Source organism: Penicillium diatomitis (assembly GCF_028827545.1).
Source record: "Penicillium diatomitis strain IBT 30728 chromosome Unknown utg000001l_segment0_segment0, whole genome shotgun sequence".
In the NCBI taxonomy this organism is placed as follows: domain Eukaryota; kingdom Fungi; phylum Ascomycota; class Eurotiomycetes; order Eurotiales; family Aspergillaceae; genus Penicillium; species Penicillium diatomitis.
The window spans coordinates 462253-482860 of record NW_026623173.1 but is presented as its reverse complement, the minus strand read 5'-3'; the positions used below and the strand labels follow the sequence as shown (position 1 = coordinate 482860).

The 20608-nt window shown below is 49.6% G+C and overlaps 9 protein-coding genes across 9 annotated transcripts; 6 read left to right on the top strand and 3 right to left on the bottom strand.

The window, feature by feature from the left end:
• Positions 1-1759: 1759 nt before the first annotated feature.
• On the top strand, positions 1760-3604 carry N7539_000140 (aminotransferase-like domain-containing protein; the record flags this gene model as incomplete). Its single annotated transcript, XM_056929744.1, has 5 exons — positions 1760-1824; positions 1885-2001; positions 2066-2309; positions 2359-3189; positions 3314-3604. The coding sequence occupies 5 exons, from the start codon at positions 1760-1762 to the stop codon at positions 3602-3604; spliced, it is 1548 nt and encodes a 515-aa protein (XP_056794037.1).
• Positions 3605-6135: 2531 nt separating this feature from the next.
• On the top strand, positions 6136-6341 carry N7539_000139 (uncharacterized protein; the record flags this gene model as incomplete). The annotated part of the gene is made up of 2 exons (XM_056929743.1): positions 6136-6218; positions 6239-6341. 2 exons carry the CDS (start codon positions 6136-6138, stop codon positions 6339-6341), a joined length of 186 nt encoding a protein of 61 aa, XP_056794036.1.
• A 421-nt stretch (positions 6342-6762) lies between these two features.
• N7539_000138 (4-hydroxyphenylpyruvate dioxygenase 2) lies at positions 6763-7948 on the top strand (the record flags this gene model as incomplete). Its single annotated transcript, XM_056929742.1, has 2 exons — positions 6763-7637; positions 7720-7948. Coding segments are annotated over 2 exons (1104 nt in total), but the record flags the coding sequence as incomplete, so codon positions are not given.
• A 1-nt stretch (position 7949) lies between these two features.
• On the bottom strand, positions 7950-8304 carry N7539_000137 (cytochrome B2; the record flags this gene model as incomplete). Its single annotated transcript, XM_056929741.1, has 2 exons — positions 7950-7978; positions 8037-8304. 2 exons carry the CDS (start codon positions 8302-8304, stop codon positions 7950-7952), a joined length of 297 nt encoding a protein of 98 aa, XP_056794034.1.
• Positions 8305-8369: 65 nt separating this feature from the next.
• N7539_000136 (uncharacterized protein) lies at positions 8370-9682 on the bottom strand (the record flags this gene model as incomplete). The annotated part of the gene is made up of 3 exons (XM_056929740.1): positions 8370-8807; positions 8890-9386; positions 9553-9682. The coding sequence occupies 3 exons, from the start codon at positions 9680-9682 to the stop codon at positions 8370-8372; spliced, it is 1065 nt and encodes a 354-aa protein (XP_056794033.1).
• Positions 9683-10587: 905 nt separating this feature from the next.
• Positions 10588-11544, top strand: N7539_000135 (uncharacterized protein; the record flags this gene model as incomplete). The annotated part of the gene is made up of 1 exon (XM_056929739.1): positions 10588-11544. The coding sequence occupies one exon, from the start codon at positions 10588-10590 to the stop codon at positions 11542-11544; it is 957 nt and encodes a 318-aa protein (XP_056794032.1).
• A 1004-nt stretch (positions 11545-12548) lies between these two features.
• On the top strand, positions 12549-12824 carry N7539_000134 (uncharacterized protein; the record flags this gene model as incomplete). The annotated part of the gene is made up of 1 exon (XM_056929738.1): positions 12549-12824. One exon carries the CDS (start codon positions 12549-12551, stop codon positions 12822-12824), a length of 276 nt encoding a protein of 91 aa, XP_056794031.1.
• Positions 12825-14839: 2015 nt separating this feature from the next.
• N7539_000133 (uncharacterized protein) lies at positions 14840-16693 on the top strand (the record flags this gene model as incomplete). Its single annotated transcript, XM_056929737.1, has 3 exons — positions 14840-15153; positions 15228-15749; positions 15904-16693. The coding sequence occupies 3 exons, from the start codon at positions 14840-14842 to the stop codon at positions 16691-16693; spliced, it is 1626 nt and encodes a 541-aa protein (XP_056794030.1).
• A 1252-nt stretch (positions 16694-17945) lies between these two features.
• Positions 17946-18926, bottom strand: N7539_000132 (uncharacterized protein; the record flags this gene model as incomplete). Its single annotated transcript, XM_056929736.1, has 2 exons — positions 17946-18746; positions 18855-18926. 2 exons carry the CDS (start codon positions 18924-18926, stop codon positions 17946-17948), a joined length of 873 nt encoding a protein of 290 aa, XP_056794029.1.
• Positions 18927-20608: the final 1682 nt, after the last annotated feature.

Below are 20608 nucleotides of genomic sequence, written 5' to 3'. Positions count from 1 at the left end.
GTGAAGTCACTAGTATGACTACCTAGAGAGTAGGGTCGAATGTAACTTACCTATCAGTTACTAGTCAAGGTTTCTCTTCTATAGAATCATACAGTTTACGCCTATGATCATGTGACGGATTCCAGTACGAGTGAAACATACTGTAAAACGTATTTTTCTATTTCATAGACGTATTGTAAGGCTTATGTATGTAGTCAGTATGTACAATTGTACATTCGGTCCTTCACTATATTATACATCATACAATACCTATTATTACCTACAACTAGAAGTGAAATTGTGGTAGAATCTTCAAGTCCTCAGCACTTTGCTACATAACCTAGTCATAATATAGGGCTTATCTTAAGTTATGTATATTGTACAATCACGACAATATATACACAATTAACAACTTAACACCATATATCTCTTCATATATCTTGCGTTCGTCCAGAATACAGAATACAACCTGTATTGCGTAAGACGGGAATCACTTCAGAAAGCTGCGAGTCATAATCTCAAAATTGGGGCTCTTATTATTAAGACAGTTTGGCCGAGTGGTCTAAGGCGCTTGACTAGAAATCAAGTCTCTTCGGAGGCGGCGGTTCAAATCCGCCAGCTGTCGAATTTTGTTTTTATCGTCTTTTCCTCCTTCGGGTTGACGGGGCTGATTCGAGATTCGGTCGTTATTTGAAAGTATTAGAAGTAGACTGGCGGCCTACACAAAGGGGTTGCTTTCGTGGAGTGTTGAAACTTGACGGGGCCGCATGGGTGTGACTTTGTGATCGGGTCAAATTTAAAGATGAAGATGATGTGTGGTACCCGAAGACCTGATGCTGAATCACTAGTGACTCAAGACTGTAGCAGAGCCTCGTAGCGTCCAGTGCCCTCCACTTCGGCTGTACGGTTACTGCGGTACACTGCTAGTCTGCTTTAGTACAAGTTATCGCGTTTGATCACATACAGGGTAAGAGGTAGCGTACATTGTACAATATAAAAAAAACCGACAACAGTTACAACGCCACTCGTACAGGGGCTCCGCAATCCGCATAATGTCCGTCAAGTCGTATCCGGAGATCTATGTCATGATCAGGGTGTGTAATTCAGAAACGCAAAGAACAACCAAAAAAACCAGGCATAACTACAGTATGACTGTCAACAACTCAATTAAGGATGCTGCAGTAATACATAGAGTGACACGATGTCGAGTCCTATATCTGACATCTGCGCGTTCTATCCTGCAAAGTACCTCGAATACGGACCACTGTTCAGTGGGGCTCTTCATTGATCGTCGAGGCCGCTTTGACCGTGTCACTAGCATGACTGGTTACACTGCAGCAAAGTGCATACGCCAATCTATTTACCCACGACCACCCGTACACCTAATATGACCGCCAAGGAAGTTGGCTGCGTTTCACTGGAAGTTCATGGTGCAAGAATCACACTCTCCATGGCTTATTGGGATTGACTCGCAATTGAGGCTGATTTCACTTTGATCAATCTCACGACTGCTGAGAAGGTTGCGTGTCCGGCCCACATCGCTTTTTACAGTGCCCGGGTCGGTTTCAATTGTCATCTATGCATGTGAGATCTTACTCGGAACAGCTAGGGCTTTGCTGGACTCATGGCTGCTTGGTTTGCAGACTTCTACTCTTCAGCATCTCTCTTCAGTGCCGTGGCCCCTCCTCTGACCCTACAATCACCGGACGACTGCTTCTGCCGCTTCATAACTTAGCAAGCTATTTGAGTACGTCGACTGTATTTTGACACGCACGCCATAATGGGGTATCAGAGCAATTCAAAGAACGAAATCTTGGCGCTCAACGATGCGCGCGACTGGTCCCGGTAAGAACCCTATTGATCGGATGAAGCTGGACGAATCTAATGACCAACAGATCTGTTCAGTGAGGAGAGCGCATCTAGGAAGGTATTACCGTCACCAGCAATTGTGGGTGGTGCAGCTCTAAAATTTCCTGCAGTCCTCCGTCATGCAAGCGATGCACGGGATCTGAGCCCAGCCAGGTTCGTATTCCAACATTCATGATTCTCGGCAAGCAGCAATCTAATACTGTGGTTTAGGGATAAGGTCTCTCGGCCCGGGTGCACCTTCCACCGAGTACATACCTTTCTACGGGATCGATTTCAAGGTTGGCTCGACAGACGCATTCGAGACAGTCGGAAGGAAAACCCCCAGCACAACGACGTCCATCCAGGCTGGCAAACATGACAGCATCACCGGGGCCAGCAAATACGACCTTGCAATCGCACTGCAATATGGCTTAGGAACAGGTTCAAAACAGCTGGTGGAGTTTTTGACGGAACATATCCAAGTATGCCTGAGAGTGATCCCTTCTCTTCAGACAGAGCTGACTGGTTCAGCTCATCCACAGCCCTCCCTACCGCGACTGGCAAACAATTCTCAGCGCTGGCAATACATCGGCCTTTGAGATCGTCCTGCGCATGCTTGGCAACAAGGGCGAGTACTTGCTCGTCGAGAAACATACCTACACGACGGTTTTTGAGACTGGCCTTCCCCTGGGGTTCAAGTTTGCTCAAGTACGCATGGACAAAGATGGGCTTCTCCCTGAAGACCTTGACCATGTTCTTTCAAATTGGGACGAATCCGCTCGTGGGGGTGAGAAGCCCCGTCTGCTGTACACCATTCCAACAGGTCAAAACCCCACCGGTATCACGCAGCCCCTAGCTCGTCGCCAGGAAATTTACCGCGTTGCCCAGAAGCACGAACTTTTCATTGTTGAAGATGACCCCTATTACTTCATCCAGCTGCCCGAGTTTCGACCTGGTGGGAATCTTCCAGCTACAACTGCTCCCATCACCTCGGTGGAGGAGTATGTCATCACCCTGGTTCCCAGCTACCTGCGACTTGACACAGATGGGCGCGTGTTGCGTATGGACTCTTTCTCAAAAATTGTTGCGCCAGGAGCCCGCATGGGCTGGGTGACGGCGTCTAAACAGGTCATTGAGCGGATGATTCGTGCGCATGAGGTATCTGTGCAAAATCCCAGTGGGTTTTCACAAATTGCCGTGTTCAAGTTGCTAAATGATAGTTGGGGCCACTTGGGATTTGTGAGATGGTTGGTCCATCTCCGAGGCGAGTACGCAAAGCGGCGAGACACTCTCCTCGAGGCTTGTGATGCTTTTCTACCCCGAGAGATTGTGAGCTGGGTACCACCAACTGCAGGATTTTTCGTAAGTATCTCATCTTCTACTCAACCACAATCCTTGCTTGTACCTATGAAGACACGGGGATCTTACAAGCTTCACTCTCTTCCGGGCGCCTGTTTTTCGAACAACCATGCTAAGTATTCAACAGAATTGGATATCTCTCGATTGGGCCCAACATCCCGAAGCTGGGACCAAAACGAAACTGCAAATTGAGAAGGAAATCTTTGATGCGACTATCGAAAATGGCGCTCTAGTCGTTCCCGGCAGCTGGTTCTTGCCAGATGAGGGAAGTAGCGGCATGGATGGAGTATTCTTCCGTATGACTTACGCAGCCGCTTCTATGAATGATATGCAAGAAGCTATCCAGCGTCTTGGGGCTGTACTGCGGTCCACTTTCAAGCTGGGACATGCGAATGGGATGTCGGAGTCGCGGCTATGAAAAAGTTCCTGTCGTGACTTTGGCGGTAAGAGAGATGGTGAGCAGGATGTAATGAGGTGACACGGGAATGGACAGTAGCGTGATCGGCATATGTACATGCAAGATTGCATTTGCCACTTATCTGAGTCTTGTCCATGCTCATCTCTTGGATGAGCAAGCCCCCGTATCAAAGCCATTTAAGCGCTTGGACTACATTTGGTTCAGTAGCCTGAGCCTACATCGGTTCTTGAGAAGCAGTCTTACCTGAGACGGAAGTTCTACATGATTTTGGACCAATCCTTTCTACTATAAGCCATCAAAAACAGCCTACGGAGGTTATGAGAACATCATGTCTCATATCTCATATGTCGAGAATTTCTGGAGTTCGGTGGTTGGTAGGTAGCCGTCAATCCTAGTTGACTGCAAAGAGCCTTCACTGTGACGACAGGATCTGAAATTGCAGAAATCTGGAGCCATGATGTTTTGTATTGCAAATCATCATACAATCAATTATTCAAGTGAAGACACTGTAAGATTTTACAACGAAAGCAGACCTCGGATATCAATTTCAGACAGTAAGGCCGGAAATCCATGCCAGACGGGCCGCCATCTGACACCGGCCTTAGGAACTGCTCAGATACGCTGGTGAGTTGTAACACTTTCATGGGGCTAAAATGAGGTCGCTACAGGTGTTGACTAACTTTTCCATACATCAATTTCATGAGCTACTGCTATATCCACCATGCGGGGGACGAGAAAGGACAAGTTTCCCGAGAGAGGCGCATGTTCCTCCTAACGCTTCCAATTGGCAAGGGGAACCTTGTATTGCGCGAGGCCTATTGCTGATGCTGATCCGTTCCAGTACCCCATGATGACTCTCACGCAAGGTGCCTTTGGCAGAAGATGGCAAAAGAGAAGATTGATTGACATTTGTTGAAACCAGTCGAGCACTCAGATGAGAGTCTGCCAGTGGGTAGATCTTCGTCTGCCGCCAGAGACGGAAGGTCACTTTGACCACCCACGCTTCATGTTTTGCGTTGATCATCGCTCGGCGCTCATACATTGATTCCAACTTCTTCCTCTCATATGATGACATCTCAGTAGGAGTAATTGTCATGCGTCACGACGATGGATGAAAATGTTCTCATGCCGCATGAGTAAAAAACAGAAAGTAAACAAGAGATTTCATAAAAAGGCATTTGATTGATGTAACGTCTGGGGCGACAATACCAATAACATCCGGGATTCTACAATCTGAGGTGAGAACATGGTCCAGCCGCCTGAGATATTGCGTGATCAGCGAGCACGAGTCTCCAAATGAAGTTTCAATAGGGTAAATGGCTATCCTGTATCTTTCTGCATAATACAGACCGTGTAGAGCCACTCTGTACCTTCACAGATAGGCATTTGATCCGATGTCAGAGGGGGGGGGGGGGGGGGTTGGTAATGATTTCGGAGCCAATCATGGCGCTTGTTAAAGCCCTCAAACTGTCTGGAATTGCAGCGGAACTCATGCCAAGGTGAGATAGAGGAAGAAGACTTCGGGTCAGGACCTTTCTGCTAATTATCGGATTATGGGAAAGGATGCTTCCGTGACGAAACGAGCAACGGGGGTTGAGAAGATCGGGGATCAGAGGAACGGGCACCGCACTAACTGGTTCGGGTCTGTTAACCGATTCGCTTGAGTATTATGAAATTACACAATTACATGGTGCACTGGATAGTCGGAATGGAGTATCCAGTCGATTCTATCGACAGTTCGACACATCTGTAATGAAAAATACTGTCAGCCTCTCGCTATACTGTATTTTATACTTTATAGCAGTATGGTATCCAACAATCCAACTATCCATGGAGGCAAGTACAGTAAGTACCTGGCGATTGATTAATCTTTTGACGCCACATCCGTAGCAAATGATCTGTTTAACGCAGGTTTCGCGATTTCTTGGCGCATTCTCGCTTGCTGCTTACTGTTGCCAAGCCGGTGTAATTTCGATCTGCGTGGTAGTCGCGTTGGACATTTATCTGGTGGGCGCTGAAGATCTAACCCTATCTATCGTATACCACAAATCATGGATGGCCCGATTCGGTGTTGGCAGTGGATGAGTGGACAAGCAAAATTCTATTGAGGCAACTTATGGCTTCATTTGATCGCCCTCTTCATGTCTGTGTATGATGTTGCCAATACTGTAACTTCCCATCCATCACAATTGGATCGATGAGTAGAACCCGCGGTCAATTCATGTGAGTAAGAGAACAAATCCGGTTCAAGCCCGCAAGGTATACAGCATCCAGAGTGCATGCTCCATGTGACGAGCTAACGCCTCGATGAGCCGTCTCCATATATCCGAAAGCCCTCGTAAAACCGAAATGATTTCAGCTCAACTCGAACACCAGCAGTGGGTCTTCGAATGCATGCCGACTTTTCACAGCGTCAAGTGGAATAAGCACACGGATACCCCGTCGGCCTGGGTATACCGTGTGTGAGCTATGGTGTCGCAGAGCATAATCAACATGTTCAAGGGTCCATATACCTACAGGAAGCACATGCAATGACCGAAGAGGAGCTTTTGCTCCACGAATCCCAAGCTAGCTTGGCAATCCGCGACATTATTCATGCCGCGCAAGCTGCCAGGTAGGCCAGCTCTTTTCCAGGGTTGTTGCCATGTCTCCGCTGCAACTCATACTGGGTTCATCTTCTCGTCGTGGCATACGATGCGCAAAGATCGATGAGGAAATTCAAAACTCGTACGGGTAGATTCAAGCACACCCATGGGACGCCTTATGGGATGCTCTAAGCCTGGGCAACGGTCAGACGTGATACTGCTTTGTCCCGCAGCTTGCTTCGCCCGAATAGTATCACCGTCGTACTTCTGGATGCATTGATCAGTTCAACATCTGGTCTCGTTTTCACAAGTCCGCGTTAGGCACAATGCGGAGGATACGCCATCTGTTTGCTAGATCGGTGGATTTCTCGGGAAATCTCCTTCACCGTTTTTTGCAGCCGAGAGGTCATCTTGCCTAGGCGCCTACGACCATCCTGCTAAAAATGCCCGATGGTCAAGATGACTTGAAGGCTTATATAGGACGCTGGGGGTTGCAATTCCCTGGAGGGAGTATCACAGAAGTTCAGACTCAATCACGCTCTTGAGTTGCAAGTTGTGCACAGCCGACTTAGTCTTTCGTCCTTCCCTTTTCTCTTTTTTGGAATTACAAACAAGACCTATTCTATCACGATGGGTGATGCTGGAATTGCCCCCAACCGCGCTGTCATCCACGGCATCAATCCCAACTACCTCGGATTTGACTATATCGGGTGGTACGTTGGCAATGCGCGCCAGACAGTGTCATACTTTGTCAATCACTACGGCTTCTCGGTCCTGGCGTACTGGGGACCAGAAACTGGCTCCTACACTACAACAGCCTATGTCATCGGTAACGGGGCGGCCAGGTTCGTTTTCACTGCGCCACTCGCCTCTCCTGATAGCTCTTGGGATATACGAGCTAGTGAGGCTGAGCGCGCATTCTGTGAGGAAGTGCATGCTCACCTGACCAAGCACGGTGATGGTGTCAAGGACATTGCTTTCCAGGTGGATGATGTGCAGGGCGTGTGGGCTCACGCGGTTGAAAATGGTGCTCAGTCCATCCGTGAGCCGGAGGTGCTCAAGAATGAGGACGGCCAAGTGGTCGTTGCTGCTATTTCGACCTTTGGTGACACAATTCATACGTTGATCAACCGCTCTACCTATGATGGATCTTTTCTGCCGGGGTTCAAGACAGTCAATCAACCCAACCCTCTGCAGCAGCACCTGCCCAAGGTGGATGTCATTGAGATCGACCACTGCGTCGGAAACCAGCCATGGAATTGGCTGGAGAGCATAGTGCAATACTATGAGAAGGCGCTGAATTTCCACCGGTACTGGACTGTTGATGACAAGGAGATGTGCTCTGATTTCTCGGCGATGAACTCTGTCGTGGTTGCCTCACCAAACGAGGTGATCAAAATGCCAATGAGTGAGCCAGCGACGGGGAAGAAAAAGTCCCAAATTGAGGAGTCAGTACCTTCCAGATACCCCTCGTTTCAGCATTTGCTTTTTCTTTTTCTTTTTTTTGGAGACCCGCAGCTAACGACACAGATTCTGCGACTATTACAACGGTGCCGGCTGCCAGCACATTGCGTTCCGCACCAACAACATCATCGAAGCAGTTGAAAGTCTGAAGAGGCGTGGTGTCGACTTTCTCTCCGTCCCAGACACGTATTACACGAATGTGCGTGAGCGACTGAAGGAACTGGGCACTGAAGTGGCCGAGGACATCGACGCACTGCAACGCTACAACATCCTCATCGACTTTACTGTACTTTTGGTCAGTTCTCGCGTTTGGTGAAGTTTTGACCTTCACGAGTGTGAATCAGTGGCAAAGAAAGATCATTAAAAAAGAAAAAAGAAAAAACGACGAGCAAAGATGGAAGCGATACTTTCAATCAGATGTTCTACTCCTTCTTCTCCGTAATTCAAGGCGTACATGACCGGTCGACCAATAAGCACCGCCTTAGCACCTAGACAGATCGCCTTCAAGATATCGGTTCCCCGACGTATGCCCCCGTCGACCAGGACTTCGGTATCGCGTAGGACATGAGGGCAGTGCCGAAGAAGCTCTAGAAGGGTCAAGAGAGCTGGGGGAGAAGTATCTAAATTACGTCCACCATGATTGCTGTCCATTCTGAGATTAGTGCTGGTGTCTCGGCCAGGGAATATGAGGTATGCTGTTGCGCAAAAATGATAGTTTACCTCAGAACGATTCCATCCACCTGTGCATCCATCGCCAGCAGTGCATCTTCGACAGACTGAACCCCCTTGAGCACTAGCCTGCCCTGCCAGTGCTTGCGTAGCCAAGTGAGATCATCCCATGATAGTGCCCCGTCGAGGAAAGATCCCGTGGTCCGGGTAATCCCGCTTCCCCTGGCGTCCTGGCTCGCGTTGGTGCCCGTCATGGGCATCGCAATGGACTCCTCCGTGCGGACGCGCTCATCGGCTTCGCGCTTTCCGGGGGTTGGAGTGTCGATGGTGACGAAGAGGGTGCGGATGCCGAGGTCCCAAACCCGGCCCAGGATATCCTCTGATGATGCGCGATTTTTGTTGACATAGAGCTGGAAAAAGAATGGATGATCGCGGTTGACCGACGCAATGATTTCTTCGGCCGGGTATGACGCGGTGATGGGGATCTGTCATTATGGTCAGCGAAGGCATCCCTCCCCCATGGTGAACAACTCTGCGCCGTTCAGTTCAGTTCAGTTCAGTTCATACACAATATCCCGTGCGCGTTCTCGCAGCGCCGCGGGCAATGCCCTTTTCACCGCAAGGGTTGGCCAGTCGGGCGAGGGCGACTGGCGCCGCAATCACAGGCAGCGCGAATGAGGCTCCGAGGATCGTGACCTGCGTGCTGACTGTCGAGACATTGCGCAGCAGTCGCGGTCTCATCCAGATACGCTGGTAGAACAATGAATTGTTTCTGACGGAAATCAGATCCGTGCCGGCGCTGGAGTAAAAAGCCCAGGCTTTCTTTGACAGAGAGTGCCGGGCAATCTCTTCAAAGTCATGGCTGCTGAGGATCGTACTCAGCGGCGGCCTCACTGAGGATGACTTTGACGGGAGACTAGATTTCTGGCTCCACGTCTTGTCTATCGTGGACAGATCAAGCTGACCAATGAGTTGAGTCGGTGGAAGAGCCTTCTTGATGAGGTCCGGACTATGGATCTGATTATAGGCAGCGGTCGCGTCACGACCCGCAAACCGAAGTATGACTAGATGAAGATTGATCAGTTGTGGGTCGACGGTAAGTCATCTGGACCGTAGACCTTCCACTAGTGACGATTGTGCTGTTATTCTGGGAGGAACCAGTCACAAGGGGTGAAAGAGGCATTATAGGTCGCCGGTCTGGAAGAAACCAATTGAGGAGTTGACACGTACTCTCTACACCACCGGGGTGATCTGGGGCAAAGGCGGACATGTCCCAGACCTGATTGTCAACAACCAGCCAGCAGTCCTCGAGGGTATCGTGGCGAGCAATTTCTTGGGAAGAGATCCAGCGAGCGGCCATGATGGAGAGACCGGAAGCGTCAACAAGTCAAGATCATCAGGTGGTTGGGACCGAAGTGACAGCCCTCAGCGTGAAAAAGTGAGAGCCTGCCGTCGTCGCGTTATGAACTTATGGGGGTCTCTGCTCATCCCTAAGTAGTATGCCAATGGCGCAACACCCCGCACGCGAGACCATTGTTAAGAACATGGTACCTGGTAGGCTCAGTCGCGGTTTAGAGAAATTGTTGGATGTAAACCCCCGCAGAGGGTCGAATCGAACGCGCTGCCCTCCGGAATTTACAAACCAGATTCAGGTGGCGGGGTGATCCACTGCCCGATCGCAGGCAAGTCAATTCTGTGGATGTAGAGTCATTTGGAGTCATTCGTGTATGTACAAGATATGTGTAGTAGTTTTGAACTCTTGTACTCGGCAGGAGTATGTACAAGGCCGAAAAAAACAATATTTATCACAAGGCTACCAAACTGTGCAGAGTAATCAATACATAGTTCCATACTGTAAGACTGAGTCAGAGTGTCAAAACTGGCAAGTTAACTGGTAACGGAGATGTAGGTAATGAGGTATACATTTAACATTATACAATTATTACAATATCACAATCATACAATAAACATACTACTGTATCAGTGTATCTACTATCTAGTATCCAGTATCTAGTGTACTGTATGTATGCCTTTGCACAATTTGCACATTATATGAGTGTACGATACACACTACGTAATATTGTACAGTGTACAGTGTACGAAAATCTCTGGTGTAATACTAGGACCTATGAGCTAGTTACTACATCTGGTTAGTCTTGCCGATTTTGGGTTAGCGCCACAATACGCCGTCACTTCACTTATCAGTCGTCATTACCTATTCTATCTGCCTGCCTTCTCACTTTCAACCCTACCTTCTCACCCGCCATGGACTCCTTTCAATCCACCTCGGTCGCATCTCGGTCCGCATCTTCTGAGCTCTCATCTTTTGAGTTCTCGTCAGTTAAATCCGAATCTGAGGATCCTCTTGCGCAACTGGCGGAGGAAGTGGAGCAGCAGCCATTCACCACCAACCAGAGATTACAAAATTCCTTGGAAGGCCGTCAACGAGCGCTTCAACAAGACCGAACTCGCGATCAGTACTTGGTCTTTACGTCTGTCCCCCCGGCGCAATATTCTAGACTAAGTGATGATGGGTTACGAACAAGCAAGTATTGCCGATTCTTTTTCAATACAGAAACGGGAACCTTGATTGCGAAAGTCATGCCGCATCCTGCACATGAGCTTGTAATAAGATTATTTGATTCATTGATCTCTCTCGAGCTACGTATGATAAACGTGCATCGTGACGTGATGCCTTTCGGTTCGACTACTGTTACAATTGGAAATTGGAAAAAAGAGGCCGACTGCTGCTGGGCTCCGGCTTCGACAAATCCAAGACTGAGTTTTGTGGTGGAAGTAGGATTATCAGAGTCTACGCGACAACTTGCTCTTGATACACGCGGTTGGCTTGAGACTTACTCCTCTTCTGTGAAGCTTGTGGTTACGATTAGTATTAATCGTGAAAATCCGGAGATTATCTTACAGAGATGGGAACTTATTCCCCGAGGATATCGCGTTCTTACAAGGTCATCCTATCTTTCCGCCTCTCTTTCCGCGCGTCCTACTACAATCCTCAAATTATCTCGAACGAATAATACGACATTTATTACCGGAGAGTCCTACCTAAATGGTATAACTACAACTACGACACAGCTGGATCTACCGTTCGACAAGGTTGTTGGCCGTTCTCCTCGCCAGCCCCCGGAGAGAGACTTACTGATACCCGAACAAGAGCTGAGAAATTTTGCTGAGGATATCTGGAGGGTGCAGAGTCTCCTCTAAGTCGTCTCGATTCTGTTATGTTCGTTGGCCATTAAGCGCCAGGCCTTATGGAAGACGATGTTATACTCACGAAAGAAGTATTGATTCGAAAGATTTCAGGGGAGGTGCGTGGTTGCTCAAGACGCCAGGGTCTCAGATGAATTCGGCCTGGATCGCTGATGTCTCACGTGTTTATGCTGATGACTATTCTATTTGCAACGTTACTTGACTATCGTGAGCTCTATGATATCATTGCTGCTTTGTCAGGGACCTCAGGGTCATCTTTCTCCTTTCCTTTATTCTTCTCTCCAGCCTTGTAATCTTGTTTTAGATTTTACCCTACCAATTAAGAGGAATTTCTTTCAATTGTGCGCGGTGTAGAAAAGCGGTCGCGCAGGGTGTTTCAAACCTTTGAACACTAGAACAATGTATTTAAACCCCAGCGTAATGTGGATGTGGAATAGGGGGCGGTACAGCATAGCGGGCAGTCAAGCGGCAGCTCGCCATCCGAAGTTGCGGGTGAAAAGGCCGCCGTTTCTAGCGCCAGAGGCTGTCATTTTTTGGCGTCGATTTCACTGGTCCTCATATTCTATGTGTAATATTCCCAAGCCGCTGAAGGCGACGGCTCGATCAAAGAAGAGATTCAGGCGATTCTCGCGCGATGGTCAGGGAGAGACGGGTATAAGCCCGAAGGAACAGTAAGCTGCCTCCCTACGGCTACTCCTTGTGGCTTGTACTGAATACTGACGGATGGGTCAGAATCGCTCTTGCCGCCAAAGTGGTAGGTAGAGCGGTCGCTCGAAGCAGGTAGGGGACGAGGCCCTACACCAAAGATTGATCAGGAAGTACACATGCATCAAACACTAGGAGTGATGATCCTCCCAGACGACTAGTCGTAGGAGCACGCCCAGAGGACCCCTCGCGTGATAGAAGAAGACATGGGTGTCGGGAAAGAACAGGATAACGACGGATAGCATATTGCCTCAGTACTGAGATCTGACAATATTCATCTGCAGCCTTGGCAAATGGAGCTGCAGCACAGGATTGAGGCAGGGATCGCCAAGCAATTCCACTTCGAGGGGATTGATTTTGTCTTTCGGGCTCGCCGACACCGACACCGCTGCACTCACTCTCCACTCCCCTTGAGATGTGCCAACGACCAGGAACAGTCGAGACCAATGGATGAAAATCGGTCCGCTCAGCTCAAACCTCGAGAAGCCTGCGCCTTCTACGATACAAGACTTCCTGGTGACCTCGTCCCGAAGCCAGGCGACGGCCCGAATGAAACCGAGATCACTTGACAAGTGCAGTTGACGGGACGAATTGATCGTCGAACCTCATATCCTGAGCATGCAGGAGAGCAAGATGTTGTCGGCGAGTCCGTCGACCCAAGGACTCCAGGTTGGGCGAGTACCGGTGAGTGTGATGGAACTCCCGGTTGTGACTGGATTGATCTCCAGCTCTGAGGCAGTCGTTGGAGACCGGATGAGACTCGAGTCCTGTCACCCAAGGTACTAAGCCCTAAGGAGTCGGGTGGACCGTCTCCACCTTTTGGGGGCAACAACGTCAGTCCACGTACCGGACCCGTGCTTCCCGCCAAAGAGGATACCGAGCCAAGATGGGCGGAGACAGACGGAGACCGGTGGAGAGCTGGAGAGCTGGAGAGATGATCTCCGCATGCAGAGAGAGTGTCAACCAACAGGCCATCGATCAGGGCCATGGACCCATTCACCTTGCGCCGGTCGATGGGCAGGCTTCTTCAATGTAACACTATCGAGATCATGAATCCGGTAATCGGGCAATTCGAAGAGGGGAGAAATACACAAAAAAAAAGATTAAAAAAAAGAGAACAAGGTAGAGATGAGCAAAGTAGAGCTGAGCGTGATCTACGTGATATGAAAGAGATATTCATTTCATTTATCCAGTCCGCGTGAGTTTCTTACAGGTTCTCGGCCAACATGACCCCGTCACTATCAGATCAATGCCACCGAAACGGAGACGCATCGTGGGGACAACACCTTCGACGGGAGTACCTCGGATCTGATAAGCTGCCAGGATCATAATTGAGGTCTCTTCATGAGAAATAGCCCTTGTAAATAAAGCATCCGTGGCAGAATAAAAGAGAGTCGTACAAAGTGAGGTGACTTCTCTATACAGCCGCAACTTGACATTTGGAATATGTGGATCCTCGCCCCGATGACCCACGGCTGCTTTGGATTCGACAGGATTTGTCATTCACATCTACAACAAGGGAAGCAGCGGATCGGGAGAATACGACTGGGACTTGTCAGGCAGCTCCCGTCGGAACGAATCAGAAGGAGAGAAACGCATCCGTCTCATTCATGGGTGAGCTGCAAAGATGGCGGGAACAGGGCTCATCGTTGACAGGTCTGGGGACATTGACGGGTATCGTTGAAGTTCGGTCAGGGGTTGTCGAATACCGACCAATGCACCCACCTCGTGAATGACTCACATCAATTCCGTCCAAGATATGAATACAGCAGTAGTGGCAAGTCCCGTTGCGAGGGACACTATCAACAATCCTCTGCTTCAGCCGTGGATCCCTGGGGATCAAGCGTCGTATCCAGAGATCGTCCAAGCATCGCATTGCAGTTCATCCCAAGAAAGATGATCAGGTGTGCTAAGGAAAGGTGTAAGGGGGGGGGACAATATCCGGAAGATGACAAACCGAGACAAATGGAAACCCTCGTTCTCACGAGCCGACTGGTCTAGATGACGTCTTTGATCGAGTCCAATTGACTAGGTAGTAGGTAGTCAAGTTGATCACCAGTGGCGAGCTGGAAATGGCCTTTGTCCAGTCCAGTTTGCATGCTCTTTTCATAGGGGATGAGATCTGTACTCTCTGCCCGCGTCAATCCAAGATAATACTGACCCAGCAATGCAAGGGAGTTCTGCTACCTTGCAATTGAGACCTCAGTTAGCATCCGGGTGGCTTCCCTCGAAGAATCTTCACCTAAAGATCCATTTCGATCCTCGATTGTATGCAGCCTGGAAAAGGAAAGGATGAAGTTGAACAACGAGCACCCTTGCAATGATAAATACCGCGAGCATGGCGTGGTTCACCCACTTTGCCCATTTGGGAGACCGTGCAATTTATCAATTGCAGCAGACCATCCGTATAATTGCTTCAGCCCCCACTGAATAGTCCCCCCGGGCTTTGGTCTTTGGTTGTTGGTCGTTGGATAGTTGGTCCATGGCCCGGTCTTTGTGCTGACTGCATCGGCCCCAAGCCCGTCTGCCCGTGTCTTCCGTTCTCGTGCATTAGCCCCGGCGCCGAGCCCTGAGTCAGGTCAAGATGACTTTCACCGAGAGAGATCGACTCTTAGAGTCCGCACCCCCGTGGGTGAACTCTGATGATCAAACTACCGCAATGGTGCCAAATCCTGATGCTCCCAATGTCGCGACAATTGTCCAGCAAGATTGTCCTGAAACGGCTGAGACTGACACGAGAAACATACCCGACGAAGATGGCAAGCCCAAACATGCGGCACTGGTCATTTTTTGCATTTCATGCATCACCTTCATTAGTTCCTATCTGGGTGGTCTGGTCACGATCTCTGTGCCTCAGATGGCCCGAGACTTGAATCTGGGGCCCGGGATGGAGTTATGGTGAGCATCTTGGTTGCGCAGACAGAGCCCGAGACGGAAGTGATTGAGCTGTGCTGATAGCGACGATGAATCAGGCCTGTGTCAATGTACGCCCTGGCGACGGGTTGTACCCTGCTCATCTTTGGCGCCATGTCCGACGCGGTAGGGAGCAGAAAGATCTTCCTGCTAGGTTGTTTCTTCCAGAGCATCTTTTGCATGGCCTGTGGTCTTGCGGTCGATGGTACACAATTCATCACGTTTCGAGTCATTTCCGGTCTGGCCACAGCCATGTGTCTCCCGTCTGCCATGAGCATCATCTCCGAGAATTTTTCTCCGGGAAAGCTGCGCAACCTCGCTTTCTCCTTCATGGGCGGGGGTCAACCCATTGGATTTGGATTGGGGATCTTGGTGGGCGGACTCTGCGCCGACACCATCGGCTGGCGCTGGGGTTTCTTTACCGCCGCCATCGCCAACACCGTCGCCTCTACGCTGTCCTGCTGGCAGCTGCCACAAGGCAAAGTCACCCGTGTCAATTGGCATGGGCTGGTCTATGGGATCGACTGGATCGGCGCCGTGTTCATCAGCGTGGCCTTGGCTGTCCTTGCCTGGGCATTAGCGTGCGTGTCCCCTTTTCTGTCCTGTTCACCCACTGACTTCATACACACACACACACACACACACACACAAGTTGTTCTATCTGTTTCTCTTTTCCACACCCATCCGGATTGCTCACCACAACCGAGCAAACCTCAACTGATGGTGTCTACCTAGTGTCATCACGGCCAATGTCCACGACGCTTCCAAACCGTCAACAATTGCCTGTTTCACCATCTCCGGAGTTCTTATTATCTGCTTCGTCCTTTGGCAAGACTACCAGGAGCGTCATGACAAACCCACCCTCATCCGTAACTCCCTTTGGAAAAACCTCTCCTTCACCGCAGTCTGCATCAACGTCTTCATCATCTGGGGTGCCTTTAACGGCCTGGAGCAGATCCTCAACTTCTTCTTCCAGGACGTGCAGGGGCTCTTCGTCATCGAAACCTCACTCCACTTCATCCCCACTCCCATCACCGGCCTCCTCAGTGCCCTCGCCACGGGCATGGTCTTGCACTACTTCCGTGCCGATGCCATCATAAACGTCACAACCATCATCTCCGCGATTTCGCCCTTGCTTATGGCCATCATCAACCCTTCGTGGAGCTACTGGCGCTGCGCGTTCATCGTAGCCTGTCTAAACCCTATTGCCGCTGATGCTCTCTTCACCGTCTCCAACATTCTCATCGCGGATCTTTTCCCGCCCGAGACTCAAGGTCTGGCAGGCGGCGTGTTTAACACCGTCTCTCAGGTTGGCAAGAGTTTCGGCTTAACCTTTGTCGAGCTGATTTCCAATGTGGTCAGTGACGCCAAGGTCGACCCGCGCCACAGATATGAGCCCGAGGGCTTGATGGTCGGCTACCGAGCCACATTCTGGTTCTTGCTGGCGGTCAATGTGATCAGCCTGATCGTGGGAGCTATAGGGCTCAGGAGGGTGGGTAAAGTCGGCAAGGCAAACTCGCAGTGAAGCTGCTCGCAAGTCGGGGCTTTTCCTACCAAAAATGCACATGGACGAAGAAAAGTCCACCATGTCAGATGCATTGTTTTCTTATAGCTGGCGATAAGAAAACCTTTTCTTTTCTTGTTTTTTTGATGGAGCACCAGTTGATTCGTCCATCATTGAAATTACAGGGTAAGAGACCTACCACTTCAGCGGACGGCGCAAAATGGCCCTCCAATTCTGTTTATGTGAACGAGTGCCCAGGCCTAGGACAAAATTTCCCAACCTGCCTGCAAGGCGGGTCCAAATAGGTACAGCTCAACGATGCTACATATATAGCACTTGGCTAGGTCCCAACCCATTTTCTCATTGGGAAACGACTAAAATCCTCTCTTACTGCATCATCACAAAGCGGCGCGCCGAGCCGCAACTTTGCTCATCAGTGAAGGTCTGATCTCTGCTGAGGTGTGAGGCCCAGACCGAACTTGACAGGCGCTGGTAATCCACTAATTGGTCCTTGTCGAATGAACAGACTCGATTGATCGTCATATGTGCTGCGCTCACTCAGTGTTTAGAAACTGATGATATTTCTGCAATTACCACTCCCCCAAGGTTTTTTTAATTTAATAGAGAAGAGGATTGCAGATGGTCAAGGGAATAGCGATATCAATTGTACAGGTCTCCCCCAAATGGGAGGTGGTTGACCTCGAATGGCAAAATCAGTTCTATTGGTGCCGCTCGATGTTGTTTAAAAGATCAGACCTTTTCAACGCTAGTCGTGAATCGGGCACATTAACTTGGTTCATTCTTCTTCAAAGTACCCAGCATGTATGACGGCAATCGTGATAGGTACCTTGGAAGGTATAGTAGTGCCTCACAACGAGCCTTGGGGCGACTCGGTGCTCCAGGTGTCCTCTCAAATCGTAGGGTTACACATGGTGACAGACTAGCATGCTTTTTCATCCCCGTCGAGAAGCTCTATTATTGAGGAGAAAAGGACCAATCTCGATAGATACATATCATCACAGTTTCTCCTTTGTCGACAGTATGTTTCGTCATGCTATGACCTGTACACCAGTGTTCTCTTCAACACTATGCACCAAGGTCTCTTGAGACGAGACCTATCAACAACCCCCAATTGATTGTCGAAAAACCAAGGGTAAAGAACGTCCACTAGACAATGAGGCCTTCCAGATAGCTGTTTCTGTTGTGACGGATGTGAAGTATAGCATCATTGGCACGTATTGCTCGAGTGGGATACCAAGTCCCGGCTTCAGCCTCATTTCTTGTGTCGTGCCGATCTTCTAACCGGGGCAGATGAGATCTCTGGTGATGCGCGAGCAGGAGCCTCGCGTGCTGCTGCAGAACGCTTGGCACGGGTGTGGGAAAGGCCGCCTCCCGCATCGTCCTTGTCCAGCTCTTCCACAGGAGGCACGTCGGCTTTTCGTTTCCGACCCCGTTTCAGGGGAGATGAAGGCTTGGGACCTGTCGGCTCCGGGGACTCCACCACTTCGGGTGTGGTATTCGATGCATCCCCTGCATCCTCCATTTCCAGCAAGTTGTTGACAGAAGAGGCATCAGACATTGCATCCGAACTGTCCATCTCCTCGTCGCCCTCACAGAGAAGCTCATCGTCTGCAAAGTCCATCTCGGCTGGTACTGCCGCCTTGGCGCGTCTGTCGCGCAGCCGGGACTTGTCCAGTGCTGGCTGCGCAGATTTGAAAATTTCGCGCCAGTTGTCAAGCAGCGCGACCCGTTCACCGCTCCCAGGTTCATAAATCTGAACCATTACATTATATTCATCACTCATCAAGGGGGTGCGCCAGATCACCCCCTGAAAGGTATTTGGATCGGGCGCCTTGGATGACCGCGTCTGATTTGTTCGGGCCTTCGGGCGCGATCGTTGCGATTTGGAGGCAGCATCAATTTGACTTGCGACACCAGGATTTTGCTTCACGCTTGGGTCGTCATCATGGTAGTCATCTGAGTAATATTCCCAGTCGCTGAGATAGTCCTCGACTTCAAACTTGGGGTCCTCGAAAAGAATCGCTTCGTAGTTGGCAGATGCTGCTAATTCGTCCTGGATGAGTGATAGCCGAGTCAGCTTCCCTCTCCTACAAGTGATTCAAGGTCTTCAGATGCGTAGGATAGAATGAGGAAGACAACAGAGAGTCTCAAAACCACGTACAACGACGTCAGGGCCAACATCCTCGAATGGATAATCTTCTTCCCATTCGTAGTACTCGTCGTCGTCGGACATGGTGTGGAGTCCGACCAGGAAGAAAAGGGCGGTTTGGCAATGAATACAAGAGTCGAGGAAAAGAATCGCAGACCAGCTGAGCAAACAAAAGAAGGATTAGAAGCAAAATGTCGTACAAAGCATGAAATGTCAAATGTTGACACTGGTGATGTGGATCTGGTTCATCTTTGCATGCGGGAAGGGCCTGAGGAAAAGACTTGAAAGTCAGTCTGCTAATGTAAGCCTTGGCATTCTTCTCTCCGCGAATGAAGACATCGCGTGATGGATTAGCCATGGATCCACTTTAAATTGCGAGAGGCTGAATTGAGTGAACATTGCAGGATTAGACTACTGTAGTAGTCAGCATGTTTATTAGTAGCTTAGTTGACCTTCGGAATTTGGCGCCCATGTTGGGTGCCATATAATATATGATGTGTTTTACTGAAATCTGTGTCTAGAACGTGCCAGTATTATCTCGCTTCGCTAAGAGTTCCGCCATGGATTTTTCTTCAGTCAATGAATGATGAGACCAATGATAGTAAGTAGCGGAAGTGTCAAAATGCCATGGATCTGAAACTTTGTTCAAAATGAATCGTGTATGGAGCCATCATTAGAGCAGAAAGTACGACCTCGTGGGTTGGGATACTATTCTTTTAGTTGGCATCCACGGATTGAAGTCATCTCTGGCCCCGTGTGGTGTATAATCAGGTGACTGGAAAAGGCAATCTTTGGGTCATACAAAGAACACTTGCCGAGCAGACACTCCCTCCTCAACTTTACCACTTCAACTGAATCAGTACTGCTGCCTTATACATCAGACATGTAGATGATCTCATAGCACTTGAAGAAGATCAACCGCGGCGACCCACAATAGTCAAGAAAACGATTTGGTCATTGCCCTCATCAGTCATCACACGCGCTCTGAGATCTAAACGGTCCCCGTACCATCTACTCTGCACTCTACAATTCCACGACTTTCAAGTGCGTGTCTGGGTAGTTGCCATTCATTTCCTGATATCCGGATCAATGTTTCGCTCGCTCTTGCACCGCGATCCAGTGAATCGTCCATGCTGCCCACCTATCTCAAAATGCCGACAGGGCCTTTTTGGGCCCTTGTATCTACTAAGGCGTGGAGCAAGAACCGCCTGCACACCAAATACTGTCGGCCATTCAATTGATTACCTAATGGATGTGGTGAGAAATATCTACAAACCCGACCGAATCGGCCAGCTAAGTCATGATAGCTCAGTCTGGCTGGGAATCACGGCGAAATCTTCAACCTTACCCGTGATAATCTCATGGGTGTGACTAAGAACAATGCCGAAGCACATCTTAGTCCTAGGACCCGACGACAGGTCAAAAACAATCAAGCACGCTTATCATAAGACGCGGTGCCGGGCTGAGGATCAAGGCAGCGAGGCCCCGAGGAATTCGAGTTGCCTTTTCCTCTCGCTCAGCCACCAACTGAGCATCTGATCTCGATTGTCAGCTTATAAGATAGCTAAGCGAAGGAGAAAGCGATGTATTGCCTGTGCTGTTGCATCCTTTCCAGCCTAACGACCGGGGTCTGCTGAAAACGAACTAACCCAAGCTAGAATAATGTCTGGACTGGAAGGAGAAACAGACGGAAAATATCACTGTTCAGTGTTCAGTATCTGCATCATTCTGGTCAACCCGGGGGTTCTGCCGCTCAGTTTCGTGCT